This window comes from Ichthyophthirius multifiliis (assembly GCF_000220395.1).
Source record: "Ichthyophthirius multifiliis unplaced genomic scaffold scaff_1120509250848, whole genome shotgun sequence".
NCBI lineage: Eukaryota > Ciliophora > Oligohymenophorea > Hymenostomatida > Ichthyophthirius > Ichthyophthirius multifiliis.
This window is the reverse complement of record NW_004086441.1, coordinates 69558-83752: the sequence shown is the minus strand read 5'-3', so window position 1 is coordinate 83752 and position 14195 is coordinate 69558. Positions and strand designations below refer to the sequence as shown.

The following is a 14195-nucleotide window of genomic DNA, read 5'->3' as shown; positions in this document are numbered from 1 at the left end:
AGGCTTATTTTGGAGATATACCTGAATTTAATGCACATGAATTAAGAAGAGCGGCTATTGAGTTCTGTAAATACAATTTTTAAGATATAATGGCAAAGGAACCTAAAAACAAGTATATTGATAATAAGTGTTATTAAGGACTCTATGTTTCCACTTTACTTATTGATGGGTATGGAGTCGGTAATATGGTACTTTAAGCTCCTTAGGCTATTTAAAGTTAAGAACCTACTTGGGCTTTAGGATTTTTATTATTTAAACTTTGGTAAAAGTAATGCAATTTCAATTGATAATAAAAATATATTAATTTAATTATTAAAAGGTTTATTATAATAATAAGGAGAATATTGATATACTAATAATAATATTATATATTTAAATTTTTTATTTTAGAATATCAATTTTTTTAATATATGATATTTATTTTCTATAATGTTAAAAATTAAAACTATTCTTTTATGAATTGTTAATTTTCAAAAATTCTATTAAAGTTTTTTTTAATATTATTATTACATTTATTAGTATCAATTAAGGATCTTTTTTTATCTTCTTATTTAATTTATTATTTTATATGAATATTCTTAATTTCAGATTATTGAGACTATTAAATTTGTAACTATATTTATTTATTATATATTATTTTATTTTATTATTAAAAATTATATTATTATATTTTTTTTTTTATAGAATTAAATAATAATTATTCTTAAACTAAATTTTAAAAATTTTAATTTAATATTTTTATTTTTTCTTTATCTTTTTACCATTTATAATAATTATTATAGGATATAAAAAATTTTAAGACTTTTATTATTTATATAATCTATTTTTATACATTGTATTAATAATAATCAAATATAACATTTGAATATATATATAATTATATATTTAATATAAGTGTTTTAAAATTTTATAATATTATAAATAAAATATTTTAATAAAAAAAATATTTATTTTTAAAAAATTTATTTAAAAATTTAATAAATTATTTATTTAATAATTAATTTATATTTACGTTTATTTAAAAAAAATTAAAATATTAAGATGCATTAAATATTTTAAATGTTAATTTATTTACTTTATTATATTTATAATTAAAATGTATATTAATAATAATATAATAAGATTATTTAAATATTCAAATGACAAAATATTATATTATTAAAATTAAATTAAAGAATATAATTTATAATAAAAAATATATTAAAAAATATACATATATTTGAATAAATAAAAAAATAATATTTTAATAATTAAGGAGTAAACTAATTAAGGGGAAAAATTGTAATAAAGACAATTTATTATTTTAGTTTATTAAATATAATTTATAATTGTTTTATGAAGTATTTAAAATAAGTTTTAGTTAATTTCGCTTAAAATATAATTTATGTTTATTTTAAAAAGATTAATTGTTAAAAAATAAAAATTAATTATTAGTCAAATTTCATTTAAATTTGGATTTTTAACAAAAAATTATAGAAAAAATAAAAAATAAACTAAGCAAAAATATAAATATAATTTTTATATATAAATAAAGTCTAAAATATTTAAAAAATGGTTATTTATTTTGTTATTTTTAAAATTTTTATATTATTATTATAAATTATTAAATTATTTAAGTTTTAATTTTTAATTAATATATTTAAAATAAAATTATATATTTACAAAAAATAAATATAATCAATCATTATATTAATTAAAGTATTTTTCTATTCCTAAAGCAGATCCGAAATCAAATGTAATTTATTAATTAAACTTATCTTATTCGTAATCATTTGGTATAGTTTTAAATTAACTAAAATTCTAAAAAACTTTTTTCGCATTTTATAAATAAAGTTCAGTTGCCTTCGTATATGCCCATTCTTTTCTTTTTTTTTAATCTTCAGGTAAATATCTATAATCCAATCTTTCTAAATCATAAGGAATTTAGAAATGTCCCTATATATATATATATATATATATATATATATATATATAAATATATATATATATATCTATTTTTTTTATTTATATATATATGATTTTATATATATTTATATATAATTTTATATATATAAATATTTAAATTTCACTTCTCTTTAAGCATCAACTACTCTAACCATAATAGATGTATATTCTTCACATAGCTTAAATTTGCTATTTTTTTAATTTAATTTTTCCTATATAACATCCCAAGGATCTCTTTTATTCATTTCTTAAAGTATAACAGGATTCACTTCACCCTTTATTAGTGGTAATTAAAAAACTTTCGAAAGTGCATATCCATCTGGAGAGAATAAAGGAACTAAAGTCCAACCTATATTTTATAATTTTTTCTCATTTTTATTAATTTATAAAGCTTTTATATCTACTATAATAGAGAGATATCTAAAAAAAAAAAAAAAAGATAAATATATATATATATATATATATATATATATATATAAATATATAGATACATATAAATATATTTGTATATATATATATAAATACCTGTCAAATGGTTAATCCGTATAAGAAATAAATCCTTGTTTAAATCTTGGAGACTCTGCAGGAGATAATAAATCGCATTAAGATATCATTTAAATTTAGTCTTAATTTTATTAAACACTATTAAGATAATAATTGCCTGGAGGAAATAAAGATATTAAACCCGAATAAATCCATTTAGAATTCGGGACTTTATTTAAACCATCTAAAGAAAAATTAATACCTACTTTTTAGTCGTATTTTGCAAAATACATCATATCTATTATTTATGTGTCGGGTCCAAATTTTAATACTTAATCTAAAAATTATTCCATTCCTTTTTATTTCTGTATACATATTAGTTTATAAATATATTAATTTTATATTTTTTTATACTATATTTTTATCTATTAAATGAACGATTTCTTCTATTTTTTAATCAATTCTTTCTTTTCTTGATTAATATAAGTTATTTTCATTTTTCATAAGTGATATAAATTATGTGTTATATACTCCAGCACTATATTCAGGTTATGGATCTACTAAACCTTTAGAAATCCAGTCTTTTTAAGGAAATTCTTTTATTGATAAACATCGTAAACCATCGTCTGATAGTGCTGCTTTTTTTAGTCTTACTAAAATAGACGCACATGGTATTCTTTCTAATTTTTATCTTTTATTAAAACAATAAATATAATATAAATATATATATATATATATATATATATATATATATATATATATATTTATAATTTACAATTAATTTATATTAAATGGATATTCTCTTTCTATCTATTATGAATATATAGGAAGTTAATAATATCCTTCGTAAATACAAAATTCCTTTAATTTTTAAATCAAATTTATATATATATTTTTTTATTTTATTAAACATTTTCATTTTAATCTTAAGGTTATTCTTTAGTATATGGATTTATAAATAACTAAATTCCTGAATATCCAACACATTTCGACTTTTTGGATGCATTATCATAAGTAACAGTTGTTAATAAAATAAGACTAGTTGGATCCATTACATTCTTTCTTAATTCTCTTCTATAATTAAATACAGGGTTATATTAAGTGGAATTTAATTCAGGTAGACATGATTCTTATTCAAAAACTGTTTAATATTTTATATTTACTACATCTATTATTATTTTTGTGACAGTAACTTTATCAGGTAAATGTCTTAAACCATCTATATAAAAATCTATTCCCATATTTTTTGTATAAATACTATCAGTATTCCATTATTAATCATTATTTTATATAAAAGGATTTTAATTTTAATTTTAATTCTTATAAGATTTAGATTTTTAATTTAAAGAAATATTTAATTTTGATTTACTTTTTTAAAAAAAAATTAAATAATATTTATATATATATATATATATATATATATATATATATATATATATATTTAATATTTTACTCACTATTGGATTTTTTCTTTTTAGTAGCATCTCTAGCGTATTTTAAATCCTTATCTGTAAATTCTAACTTTTCTAAATTTATAATTACTTATGTTCTTTAATTAAGCTATTTAACTCGACTTAAATCTACTGGTGGTCTCCTAATAGGAGGTTCATAAAGTATAATTTTTTATTCTCCTTTTCTTAATTTTCCTCCTTCTATAACTTTAAAAAAATTCCATCCTATAGGCTCGTAGTCTAATCCCGCATAATTTAGGGCTGTATCAACAAGTATATCATCTTATAATTATACAGGAATCGGTTTTTCAACTACTTATATAGCAAGCCATATATCTTTTTTATTTTGTTTATATAATCCTATAATATTTTATAAGAATTTATATCTTTCATTAAACATTATATTTTATCCTTATTCTTTATTATTCATATTTTCCATATGTGGATTCTAAACATCTAAATCAAAAGGCTCTTTTTAAGGTATATATTTGAATTTATTATCTAAAGGATTATGTATAGATGTATTAAAAGTACAATTTAAACCATTTTTATCCTATATAACGTAATTGTCCTCTAAAAGAGCAATTTAAACTCTACAATGTGAACCTGCTACATGATTTTAAATCTTAAAACATAAAATTAGAAAAATAAATATAAATATAAATATAAATATAAATATAAATATATATATATATATATATATTTTATTTATTTTTATATATATATTTATTTTTTTTAATAAAAATACCTCTTTTATAATAACTGCTAAACCACCAAAGTTTTCATTATCTGGAGTTTCTGATTTATCGGATATAGTTTTTGGTTTTTGTTATGGATTATAATATTTTAATTAAGGTATTTATTTGGGTTCTATATCATTTTATTAATTTTAATGTCCTGGTTATGGTATTTAGGAATTATTAATTTAATAAGTTATGTTTGGTAAAGGTTCTGGTTCTCCTTCTATATCTAAAATGTCTTAGCGTGCTCCTGTGATGTTTCTGAGATGGATTTAAGGGATTATGTATTCATACATAGTTTAATCGGGATAAAGAGATTAGACTTGACCATATTCCGCATCATTAGGGTAGGCTATTCTGAAATATATCCATGCACCGGGTATAGGTTCAAGGTATTTTATTTCCGGTATAGGTATTTGAGGTTCTGTGGGTCCGTAATATAAAGGACATTTAAATTTACCTCTTTTAAGAGTCCTTTTATAATCAAATAAGTCTACTTATGTCCATCCAAAAGTATCAGTTCGGCCAATATTATCCTATAGATTTTTCGATTAAGGAATCTAAACTTCCATTATAATTAACGTCTCAGGATCTGCAGGAATATCGAATATTTAATTCTAGTCTCCTATTATACACCTGACAGTTTAAGCACTTTCTATTTCCGTATCATGTGGATCTACTAATTTAGGCTAGAAAATAGTTTAGTTTTTAGTATATATGCCAAATACAATCTAAGAAAGAGAAATTCGGCGAGGTAAACCTAAAATATAATCCCAGTGTACTAAAAATCCTTAATTTGTATCATAATCCTTTGGTATATTAACTTCATCAGTATTTTCCTATTCATTTCTGATTTTAGAAGCTAAAATCCATCTTCTTTAATCATCAATCCATCTTTTTAAATAAATATGTATTTTAAATGTATATGTAATATATGTATATTTATATGTATATATATCAATATGAATATTGTAATTATAAATATTAATCATATATTTTTTTTTAATTTTGTTTTTGTATTTTTATTTATAAAAATATACCTTTAATTATCGAATTTTCTGTCCATATATTTCCTTTCAAGTTCGAATTTTCTTCTCATTTTTGCTAGTCTTTATTCTTGTACAATTTTTTCTATTTCAGCTCGTGTAGTTGATAATTATTTATATTATTCCATTTTAAATCTATATAGTTCTGTTCCTACTGGAATTCGGGAAAGCACTCTCAAATCATCTATCTCTTATTAGCTAATGTTCATTATTGTTCTTTCTTCTTTATCTAAATCAACTGAACGAACTTCATTATGAAGGAAAAACTCATTTTTAATTGTGAAAATCGAAAAAGGGTTTTCACTATTTGGTTATTTGTCATAATTTTATTATTATTATTATTATTAATATTATTATTATTACTATTATATTTGTTATTATTGTTATTATATTTGATTTGTTTTATATTCTTAGTTTTATATTTGATTAATGTTTTAGTTAAAATATTAATTTTATTTTTATTTTTGTTCATTTATTTTATTTTTTGTTAGCTATATTTGTTAAATTTTCTATTGTATCATTTTATCTAAAGAGTCGTTTTCGAATGTTTATTTATTATTATCAATATTATTTTAATAAATTAGTTAATTATTTTAATTTTATTATTATTAATATTAATATTGCTATTATTATTATATTATATTTGGTTAATATTATTGTTATTATTATTACTATTATGATTATGATTTTGTTTAATAAAATCTCTATAAATTATCAATATTTTATACTAAATAAGGGTCGTTTCCACCAGATTTTAAATAGTCATTTTTAATTTATGATAAATCATTAATTTTCGATTCAGCAAATTGTTCTAATTACGTTTTAGGTCTATCTTTAATTATTATAAAATTATATATATATATATATTTTATTATGTATATTTTATATTACTTTATACTTTTTCTAAACCTTATATTAAAGGTTATAAGCTTTTTTATACATTATTAGGGGCTTATTAATTATATTAATTATATTAATTATAATATTATTATACTTTTCCTACAAAATCATTTTCTTTTTTAGCTGTGTATAAAAAAAAATAAAAAATTATATTTATATTTTATAAAATAAATAAATAATTAAATATATATTTATAATATTATATTTTCTTTAATTTAATTATAATAAAGATTAAAATAAATTTAATAAATTGTAAAAATTTATAAATTTTAAATATATTTATATTTATTTATTTATAATAATAACCATATATTTCATCTTTATCAAAAGGTATAAACTCTCTTTTATACATAGATTCATTTTAGTTTTTCATTTATTATATTCTCCCTTCTTCTTATTATATTTTTTCTTTCATCCCAGGAATATTATAAGCTGCTAACTATCTCATATCTCCAATTATATTTTTAGCCGTAATTAATGGAAAGTTATTGTTTTAACCTAAAACTTCTTTATAATCTCCTTATTATATTTTTTCAAGATTATGTTAAATTCTTACTCTTTCGTTTTCAAGTTATTCCCTTCTTAATTTTAAAGTTGCCATTTTTTCTGCTTTTTCTTCTATTAATTTTTCATTTACTTTATTATTTTATTTTTTTGAAAAATGTAGATTATCTACTACTTTTTTCATTCTATCTAATTCTTCTTTTCTCATTATATCTAAATTTTATTAATCTTATTATAAATTTTGGACTTCTTATACTAATTCTTCTTCTTTTAATTTAAGGATTTCTCTTTCATTTATAATTTTTTCTAATTCTTTTTTCTTATCCTAACCTATTTCTTGTAATTTTACTTTTTCTAAATCTACTAATGCTTTTCTTAATTTAATCTTTCTCGATTCTATTTTTTATTTCTTTTTCTTTTTTTATTTCGAGTTCATATAATAAATCTTATAAAGCATTTTCGTCTTCCTTTTTTTTTAATTTTATTTTTTATCTCTCTTCATTTATTTTATTTAATTCTTAATCTAAAACATCATCTTATTTTCGGTTTTCTAATTAAAGAATTTTTTTAAATTACTAATCTTCTTCTTTAAGTTTATCTTTTAAATCCTAAATACTCATTTAATTATAATTTTTTAATTTTTCTTTTTCTTTTTATTTTTGGCTTTCTAAATAATTCTAATAGTTCTCGCCTGTAAAAGCACCCTTTTATTATTATTATAATCTTAACTCTTTTTAATATTTTAGTTCTAAGTTTGCTATATCGGCATAATCACTTCCTTAGCAAAACTTTTTTTTTTTTTTTTTTTCGTTTATTATTTTTTAATGTATATTACTCTTTTTAAATGATTTTATAGTTATTCATTATTTTAGAATTTTAATTTGCATGATCTATTTTTTTAATTATTTATATTTTTTTTAGTATTATATTTACTGGCATTCATTAAAAAGGGTTGCCATTTTATATATATATATATATACTTAATATTATTTTATTTTATTTTTTTAAAAGAAAGTTATATATTAGTTTTTTTTAAAAAAAAATGAAATAAAAACTTATAATAAATTAAAGAAATTATAAAAACAAATTAATATTTATTGAACTAAAAAAATTGAAATATTATTTAAAAAATAAATTAATAGAATTTAGATTTTAAATATATAATATTTAATATATAAATATAAGTAATGTTTTTTTTTTTTTTTTTCAATATAATAATCATTTAAAATTATCACTTTTATTATTAAAAATCTATTACTTAAAAAATTTAAGATCTATAATTTTTTTCTTCTTCTTTTTAAAAACTTAATTAGTATTTTTTTACAACAATAAATCTTTTTTACTATTATATAAATTTGTATTTTTAGTTTATTTAGAAAATTATAAATCAATACTTTTACTTCTGGTATTATTTGAAATTTCTTCAATTGAGATTTTAGGGGATTTCATATACTATTTAATTTTATTATAAAAGTATTTATTTTTTACACTTTAGTAACTGTTTAATACTTCTTCACAGAAATTATTTTATATTTAGTTATTTTTTTTTTTATTTAATATTTTATTATTGCTTTTGGAGTTATTTTTTGATTTTTAAGTTTCGAAATTACTTTTTATATTATTAGTTCTAAATGTAAAATTTTTATTTTAAGTTTTTGTTTAAGACTAATTTATAGTTTCTAATTGATCTTATGATTTACTCATTTATATGCATTTTTATAAAACTTGAGATTATTTTATTACATGGGAATTATTTTTCGGATTACTTTTTTCTTTACTTATGTTTGTTTTTTATTTATTCAATTTTTTTTTATGCAATTTTAAATATATTTTTTTACTAAATAAGTCTAGTTAAAATTCGTTTAAGAAGTGTTTTATGAAGAATTTAATTATTTTAATTTTTCAAGTCTTTTTTAAGAATCGGATTGTTTTTTGTTTTCTTTTAAATTTTTTATAAAATCATTTTTCGTTTGTTCCATTTTTTTTAATAATTTCGATTATAAAATATCATTAGATTAATTTTTTTTATATTCATTTGAACTTTAAAATTATTAAGTGTTATAACTATCATCTATTTTTTATTGTTATTTTTCTATAAATAACTTAAGTTATTATTAAACTCTTATGTGTTATCTTACTTCAGCTTCTAACTTTTATAATAAATTTTCGTATTCATTACAGTTTTTGCATTAATTTAAATAATAATTTTCTTAAATTTAACTATTGTTTTCTTTTTATTACGATTTATATACCTGGAATTGTAAATAAATATTGTTATTCATTAATATAAGTTCATCAAACATATATTCTATATGTCTTATTATTTATTTTGCTTTTTATTCTTTTAGATTTTTAAACTTTAATTCTAAAGGAAATTTTTCTTTTAAACTAATTAATAGATTCTTTATATTTATTTGTATTATTAAAATTTTAATATATACATTTTATTTTACTTCGTTTATTTTTTTTATAAATTTAATATAAAATTTATATATTTTTTTCATAATTATCTTGATTTCTTAGTCTTTAGTTTTCTAAATCTAAAGGCTGATTTGCTTAGTTTAATTAATTAAATTATTTCGAAAAAAAAGATTGTTTTCGGGAATATTTTCAATTTATATTTGATCTTCTATTAATATTTCTTAGTCTAAATTATTTAAAATAATTCTTGAGTTTATTAATTATGAAAAAAAAATTAGTAAAATTAAAATAGGGATATACTTTATGATTATTTAATTAAATCTTTAACACTTTATTTTTTACTCAAAAAATGTAATTAAGAATTCATATATTTGATTATATACTTTTTTTTTTTTTTTTAAAAAAAAAAAAATTAAAAATTTATTAATTTTTTTTTATATTTTATAAATATATATTAAAATTGATATATTTAATAACAAAAAAAAAAATTAAATATTTGATTACTTGCTTATAAATAAAACATAATGTTATATAAATAAAAATATAAATATATAATTAAAATTTAAGAATTTAATCAATAATAATAATAATATATTTATTTTAAGTTATAATTATTAATGTATATATATTAACTAATTTTTAATTTTATTTTTTATTCTATAATATCTTTGTTTTTTTTAAATTTATAATACATTTTTTTTTTTTTTTTTGGATAAAATATTTTAATTCTTCTTCAATTTTTTTTTGTTAAAAATAATAATATTTTTTTCTTTTTTACAAAAAATATATTTTATAATTAATATATTTAAATTATTTTTTTTATAAAAATTCTCTATATATGTAAAATTTAATTAAATAAAAAAAATAAAAAAATTATATGCATATTATTTATTTTAAATAAAAATAATAAACATATTAATTTCAAGTTTTAGTAAGTTTAGTCGACCATTTATGACGTATTTATTTATTTTTATGTCATTTTCAAAAAGATAATAGAGTCGATTTGCTAAAATGTTGAACATATTGTATGATTAAGAAGAAGTTGTAGTAGGAGACAATAATTTCTCATGATAGCATTTTTAATTGAAAAAAATATAATATATAATCAAAGATAATAAAACGAATTTTAAGAAAAAAATAAAAAAAATATTAAAATATCCGAAATAAATTATTTTAAATATTGTAAATTTATAAAAATAAATAAATAAATTGTTTTAAGTCTTTATTAATAATATAATTAATAAAAAATTATATATTAATTAATAAGAATTTAAGTGGATTATAAATAAAATATAAACTAAAGAAATTTAATTTCTATTTTATTGAATTAAACTAAAAATTTATTTAAATTAAAGCAGACAATTTTTAAGTTAAAAATAATATATTTTTTATTGATAACTATTATTTTATTTAAAGGAAATTAGTAAATATAGGTGTTTAAGCTAAAATTTTTTTAAGTTTATAAATATAAAAATATCTATATGTATATATCTATATCTATATATATATATATATATATCAATATATATATATATTATATATATATATATATATATATATATATATATTATATATTTATCATTTATTTTTTATTATTTTTTTTTCTTTTATTTTTTAAATAATATTAATTTCTTTTTTATATATAATAATATTTTAGATATTTTTTATAATTAAATATTACAATTTAAGATAATATTTAATCAATATTTAAAATTATTATTAATTGCAATTATTTAATATATATTATTTCATTTTTTTGCAATAATTATTTACACTTATATATTATTTTAGCGCGCTTGTTTATAAATATATATTATATTTTTATAATTAGCGGAATGTTTTATAAAAAATTTTTAATTTAAAATAAATTTATCTTTGAAAAAAATTATAAAAAAAATGAATTGGAAACATGATTATGATGATTTTTTTTCTGGTTTAAGCATTCATCATTAAGATTTTCATTATTACATAGATGATATATATTAAAATAAAGTGAATTTATATATATATAATTAAGAGATAGAAAGATAATAAGAAATGACATTTTATGTATATAAAGAAAAAAAGAACACCTACTATTAATAAAATGAATATATTCAAGAAATGTTTTAAAAATAAAGTCTTTTGCCTACTCCTATAGATGATTTATTAAAAAAAATAGATGAATTAAGAATAGTAAATATATTTTTTGCATTAAAAAAATAAAACAAATGAAATAGGAATATTTAAATAAAATAGTAGATGAGATAGATTAAAATGATTTAGAAGAAGATTAAAGTAAAAAAAATTAACAATTATGGGTAGATAAATACATGCCGAAAAGATTCGATGAACTTCTTAGTAATGACAAAATTAATAGAGAAGCCCTTTGTTGGTTAAAATCTTGGGATCCTATAGTATTTAATAAATAATTAAATATAAAAAAGTCAATAATGAATATTAATAAATTTATTCCTAATAAATAATATACATAAACATAAACTTTTACCCGAAATGTATTCGGATAAGTCACGAAAAAAACAGTTCCATAAGAAAATAATTTTAATAAAGGAAATTTTGGAAATTAGAATAATAATATTCAAAAGTTGTTCTTCTATGATCTTAATGATGAATATAGTCTCTAGAAAATGCAAAACAGTGTTATTTTATTAGCCGGACCTCCCGGTTCTGGTAAAACGACTTTGGCAAGAAATATTGCAAAACATTGTGGATATAAAACAATTGAAGCAAGCATATTTTTATTTACAAATATATATATTTTTTAAATAATATATAGATTAATGCTAGTGAAGATAGAACAGCAAGTAAATTAATTGAACGAATATAAATAATGACATAGAATGAAACGTTGAAATTTTCAAATTAAGAAAATATTGAAAATAGTAAGCCTTCTTTAATTATTTTAGATGAAGTTGATGGTGCTTTAGAATCTGAAAGTCATGGAGCTGTTGACTAGTTATTAAATTTTATATTTAAAGGGGAATAATAATAAAAGAAAGTTTATAAAAAGAATGTTTTTTAGAAAAAGAATGGTTAAAAGGATGATAAAGAAGATGAAAATATAGAAGAAACAATTGAAATAGAAAACGAGAAAAAAGGAATTAATTAAAGCTTTTATATTAAAAGGCCAGTTATTTTCATTTGTAATGATGTCTATAGTAAGGGGCTAAGAGAACTGAGAAAAAAAGCGCTTGTATTTATGTTTTAAAAAACTAAAAAGGATAAACTTTTAGAAAGACTAAAGGAAATTTGTTTTAAGGAAAAACTAATTTTAGATTAACAAACTTTATAGAAAATTTGTGATTATAATGATTATGATATTAGGTCTTCTTTAATGAATTTATAAATGATTTCGAAACTATAAAATAAAAAAACAGATAAAAATTAACTATAGATTAGATTTTATTGGATTAAAAGTAAAATAATAAGGGAGTTTTAGAATTTATTGAAAGTATTTTTTACGAAACTTCTAATGGTGTTAAAGTTACGGAATTCGAGTATATTTTTTATCAATAATAAATAAAAAAATGATTATATATAATAATATTTGTTATATTAATAAAAGTTTTAAGTTCGCAGTCTAAAGTATTATGAAAAATGTTTAGATTGATGTTTTATTGGAAACTTTATTACTTAATTATATAAAACTTAAAAGCGCTGATAGATGGTTTGATAAAATTCCTAAATTTTTACAAGATTTATAATTTGCGGAAATATTAGAAAGTAATTTGCTAAAATATAATTATGAAATGTATAAGTTTATTTCACTTCCTTTAATTAAATTTAATTTGACTTTAAAATCTAATGATAAAACTAAATTAGAATACCCAAATTATTAATATTAATTAAAATAAAGATATGTAAAAAAAAAAAAAAAAAAATTAATTGTAAAAAAAAAATATATATATATATAAATAGAAATCATCAATCGATATAGTAGAAAATATGCTAAGTAAAATACCTTATACTGATATTTCATATATAAATAAGAAAAATTTTATCCTTTAATATACATCGCCTTTATATTAAATAATATAGCCTTAAATTTTTAGTGTAAAAATAATTTCATTATACTTTTTTGATAACTAAATTTTTTTAAAAAGACATATTTAAGTGATTAAGAAAAGAAAGAAATATATACAAGTATAAGTATTATGGTTGATTTTTCTTTAAAAATGAATGAACATTAATACACTTTTGAAAAAAATGGACAAAAAGTGATTATTTATTTTAATCCTGCTATAGAAAAATTACTTATTTTTAATGTATATATTTTTTATTTATTTATTTATTAAACAATACAAAAAAAGTAAACTGTTCCTGAATAAAAATTTAACGATAAATCTCTTTATTTTATTAATAATAATTTTGAATTAATAAATTAATAAAAAGTTTATTTTAGTAATTTAACTAATGAAGTATGTATATTTAACTTTTATGCTTTTAATTAAAAATAAAAAATAAGGAAATAGAAAAGAAAAAGTTAGATTAAAAAAAGAAAAGTTTTAAATTAATTGATGATATTACTTCTAATAAAAGTAAAAAAAGAAAACTTAAATAAGAAGGAGATGATATTTCTTTTGTATACAAATTTAGGGAAGGAGTAAATATTCCAATAAAATATGATGTTAAAATGGAACATTTTTTTTATTTTTGATTAATTTAGATTTTATTTATACATATTTGATGTATAAAGAATTATTAAT

General features: G+C 17.0%; 3 protein-coding genes across 3 annotated transcripts in view, besides 23 other annotated features; 2 read left to right on the top strand and 1 right to left on the bottom strand. All coding sequences in view use genetic code 6, as the record gives it.

Annotated features, from left to right (window-relative positions):
* Window positions 1-287, top strand: part of IMG5_101280 (hypothetical protein) — a gene marked incomplete at both ends in the record, with an annotated part of 924 nt that extends 637 nt beyond the window's left edge. Inside the window, one exon of the mRNA XM_004035262.1 lies at window positions 16-287. Within this exon, the coding sequence (XP_004035310.1) occupies window positions 16-287 (272 nt within the window). The remainder of the gene's footprint in view (window positions 1-15) is intronic.
* Window positions 288-618: 331 nt separating this feature from the next.
* Window positions 619-672: a microsatellite.
* Window positions 673-972: 300 nt separating this feature from the next.
* Window positions 973-1006: a microsatellite.
* A 195-nt stretch (window positions 1007-1201) lies between these two features.
* Window positions 1202-1250: a microsatellite.
* Window positions 1251-1567: 317 nt separating this feature from the next.
* Window positions 1568-1614: a microsatellite.
* A 63-nt stretch (window positions 1615-1677) lies between these two features.
* On the bottom strand, window positions 1678-6937 carry IMG5_101270 (hypothetical protein; the record flags this gene model as incomplete). Its single annotated transcript, XM_004035261.1, has 11 exons — window positions 1678-1935; window positions 2070-2364; window positions 2470-2792; window positions 2959-3118; window positions 3203-3288; window positions 3339-3795; window positions 3881-4503; window positions 4627-5512; window positions 5659-6496; window positions 6556-6687; window positions 6871-6937. The coding sequence occupies 11 exons, from the start codon at window positions 6935-6937 to the stop codon at window positions 1678-1680; spliced, it is 4125 nt and encodes a 1374-aa protein (XP_004035309.1).
* Window positions 1937-2058: a microsatellite.
* Window positions 2388-2464: a microsatellite.
* Window positions 3137-3196: a microsatellite.
* Window positions 3819-3868: a microsatellite.
* Window positions 4526-4581: a microsatellite.
* Window positions 4530-4604: a microsatellite.
* Window positions 4571-4616: a microsatellite.
* Window positions 5515-5548: a microsatellite.
* Window positions 5525-5572: a microsatellite.
* Window positions 5991-6054: a microsatellite.
* Window positions 6217-6348: a microsatellite.
* Window positions 6618-6646: a microsatellite.
* Window positions 6697-6761: a microsatellite.
* Window positions 6803-6848: a microsatellite.
* Window positions 6938-7959: 1022 nt separating the features above from the next.
* Window positions 7960-7999: a microsatellite.
* Window positions 8000-8855: 856 nt separating this feature from the next.
* Window positions 8856-8890: a microsatellite.
* A 1242-nt stretch (window positions 8891-10132) lies between these two features.
* Window positions 10133-10195: a microsatellite.
* A 767-nt stretch (window positions 10196-10962) lies between these two features.
* Window positions 10963-11064: a microsatellite.
* Window positions 11065-11699: 635 nt separating this feature from the next.
* Window positions 11700-12534, top strand: IMG5_101260 (hypothetical protein; the record flags this gene model as incomplete). The annotated part of the gene is made up of 4 exons (XM_004035260.1): window positions 11700-11885; window positions 12075-12215; window positions 12266-12444; window positions 12489-12534. 4 exons carry the CDS (start codon window positions 11700-11702, stop codon window positions 12532-12534), a joined length of 552 nt encoding a protein of 183 aa, XP_004035308.1.
* Window positions 12222-12264: a microsatellite.
* Window positions 12535-14195: the final 1661 nt, after the last annotated feature.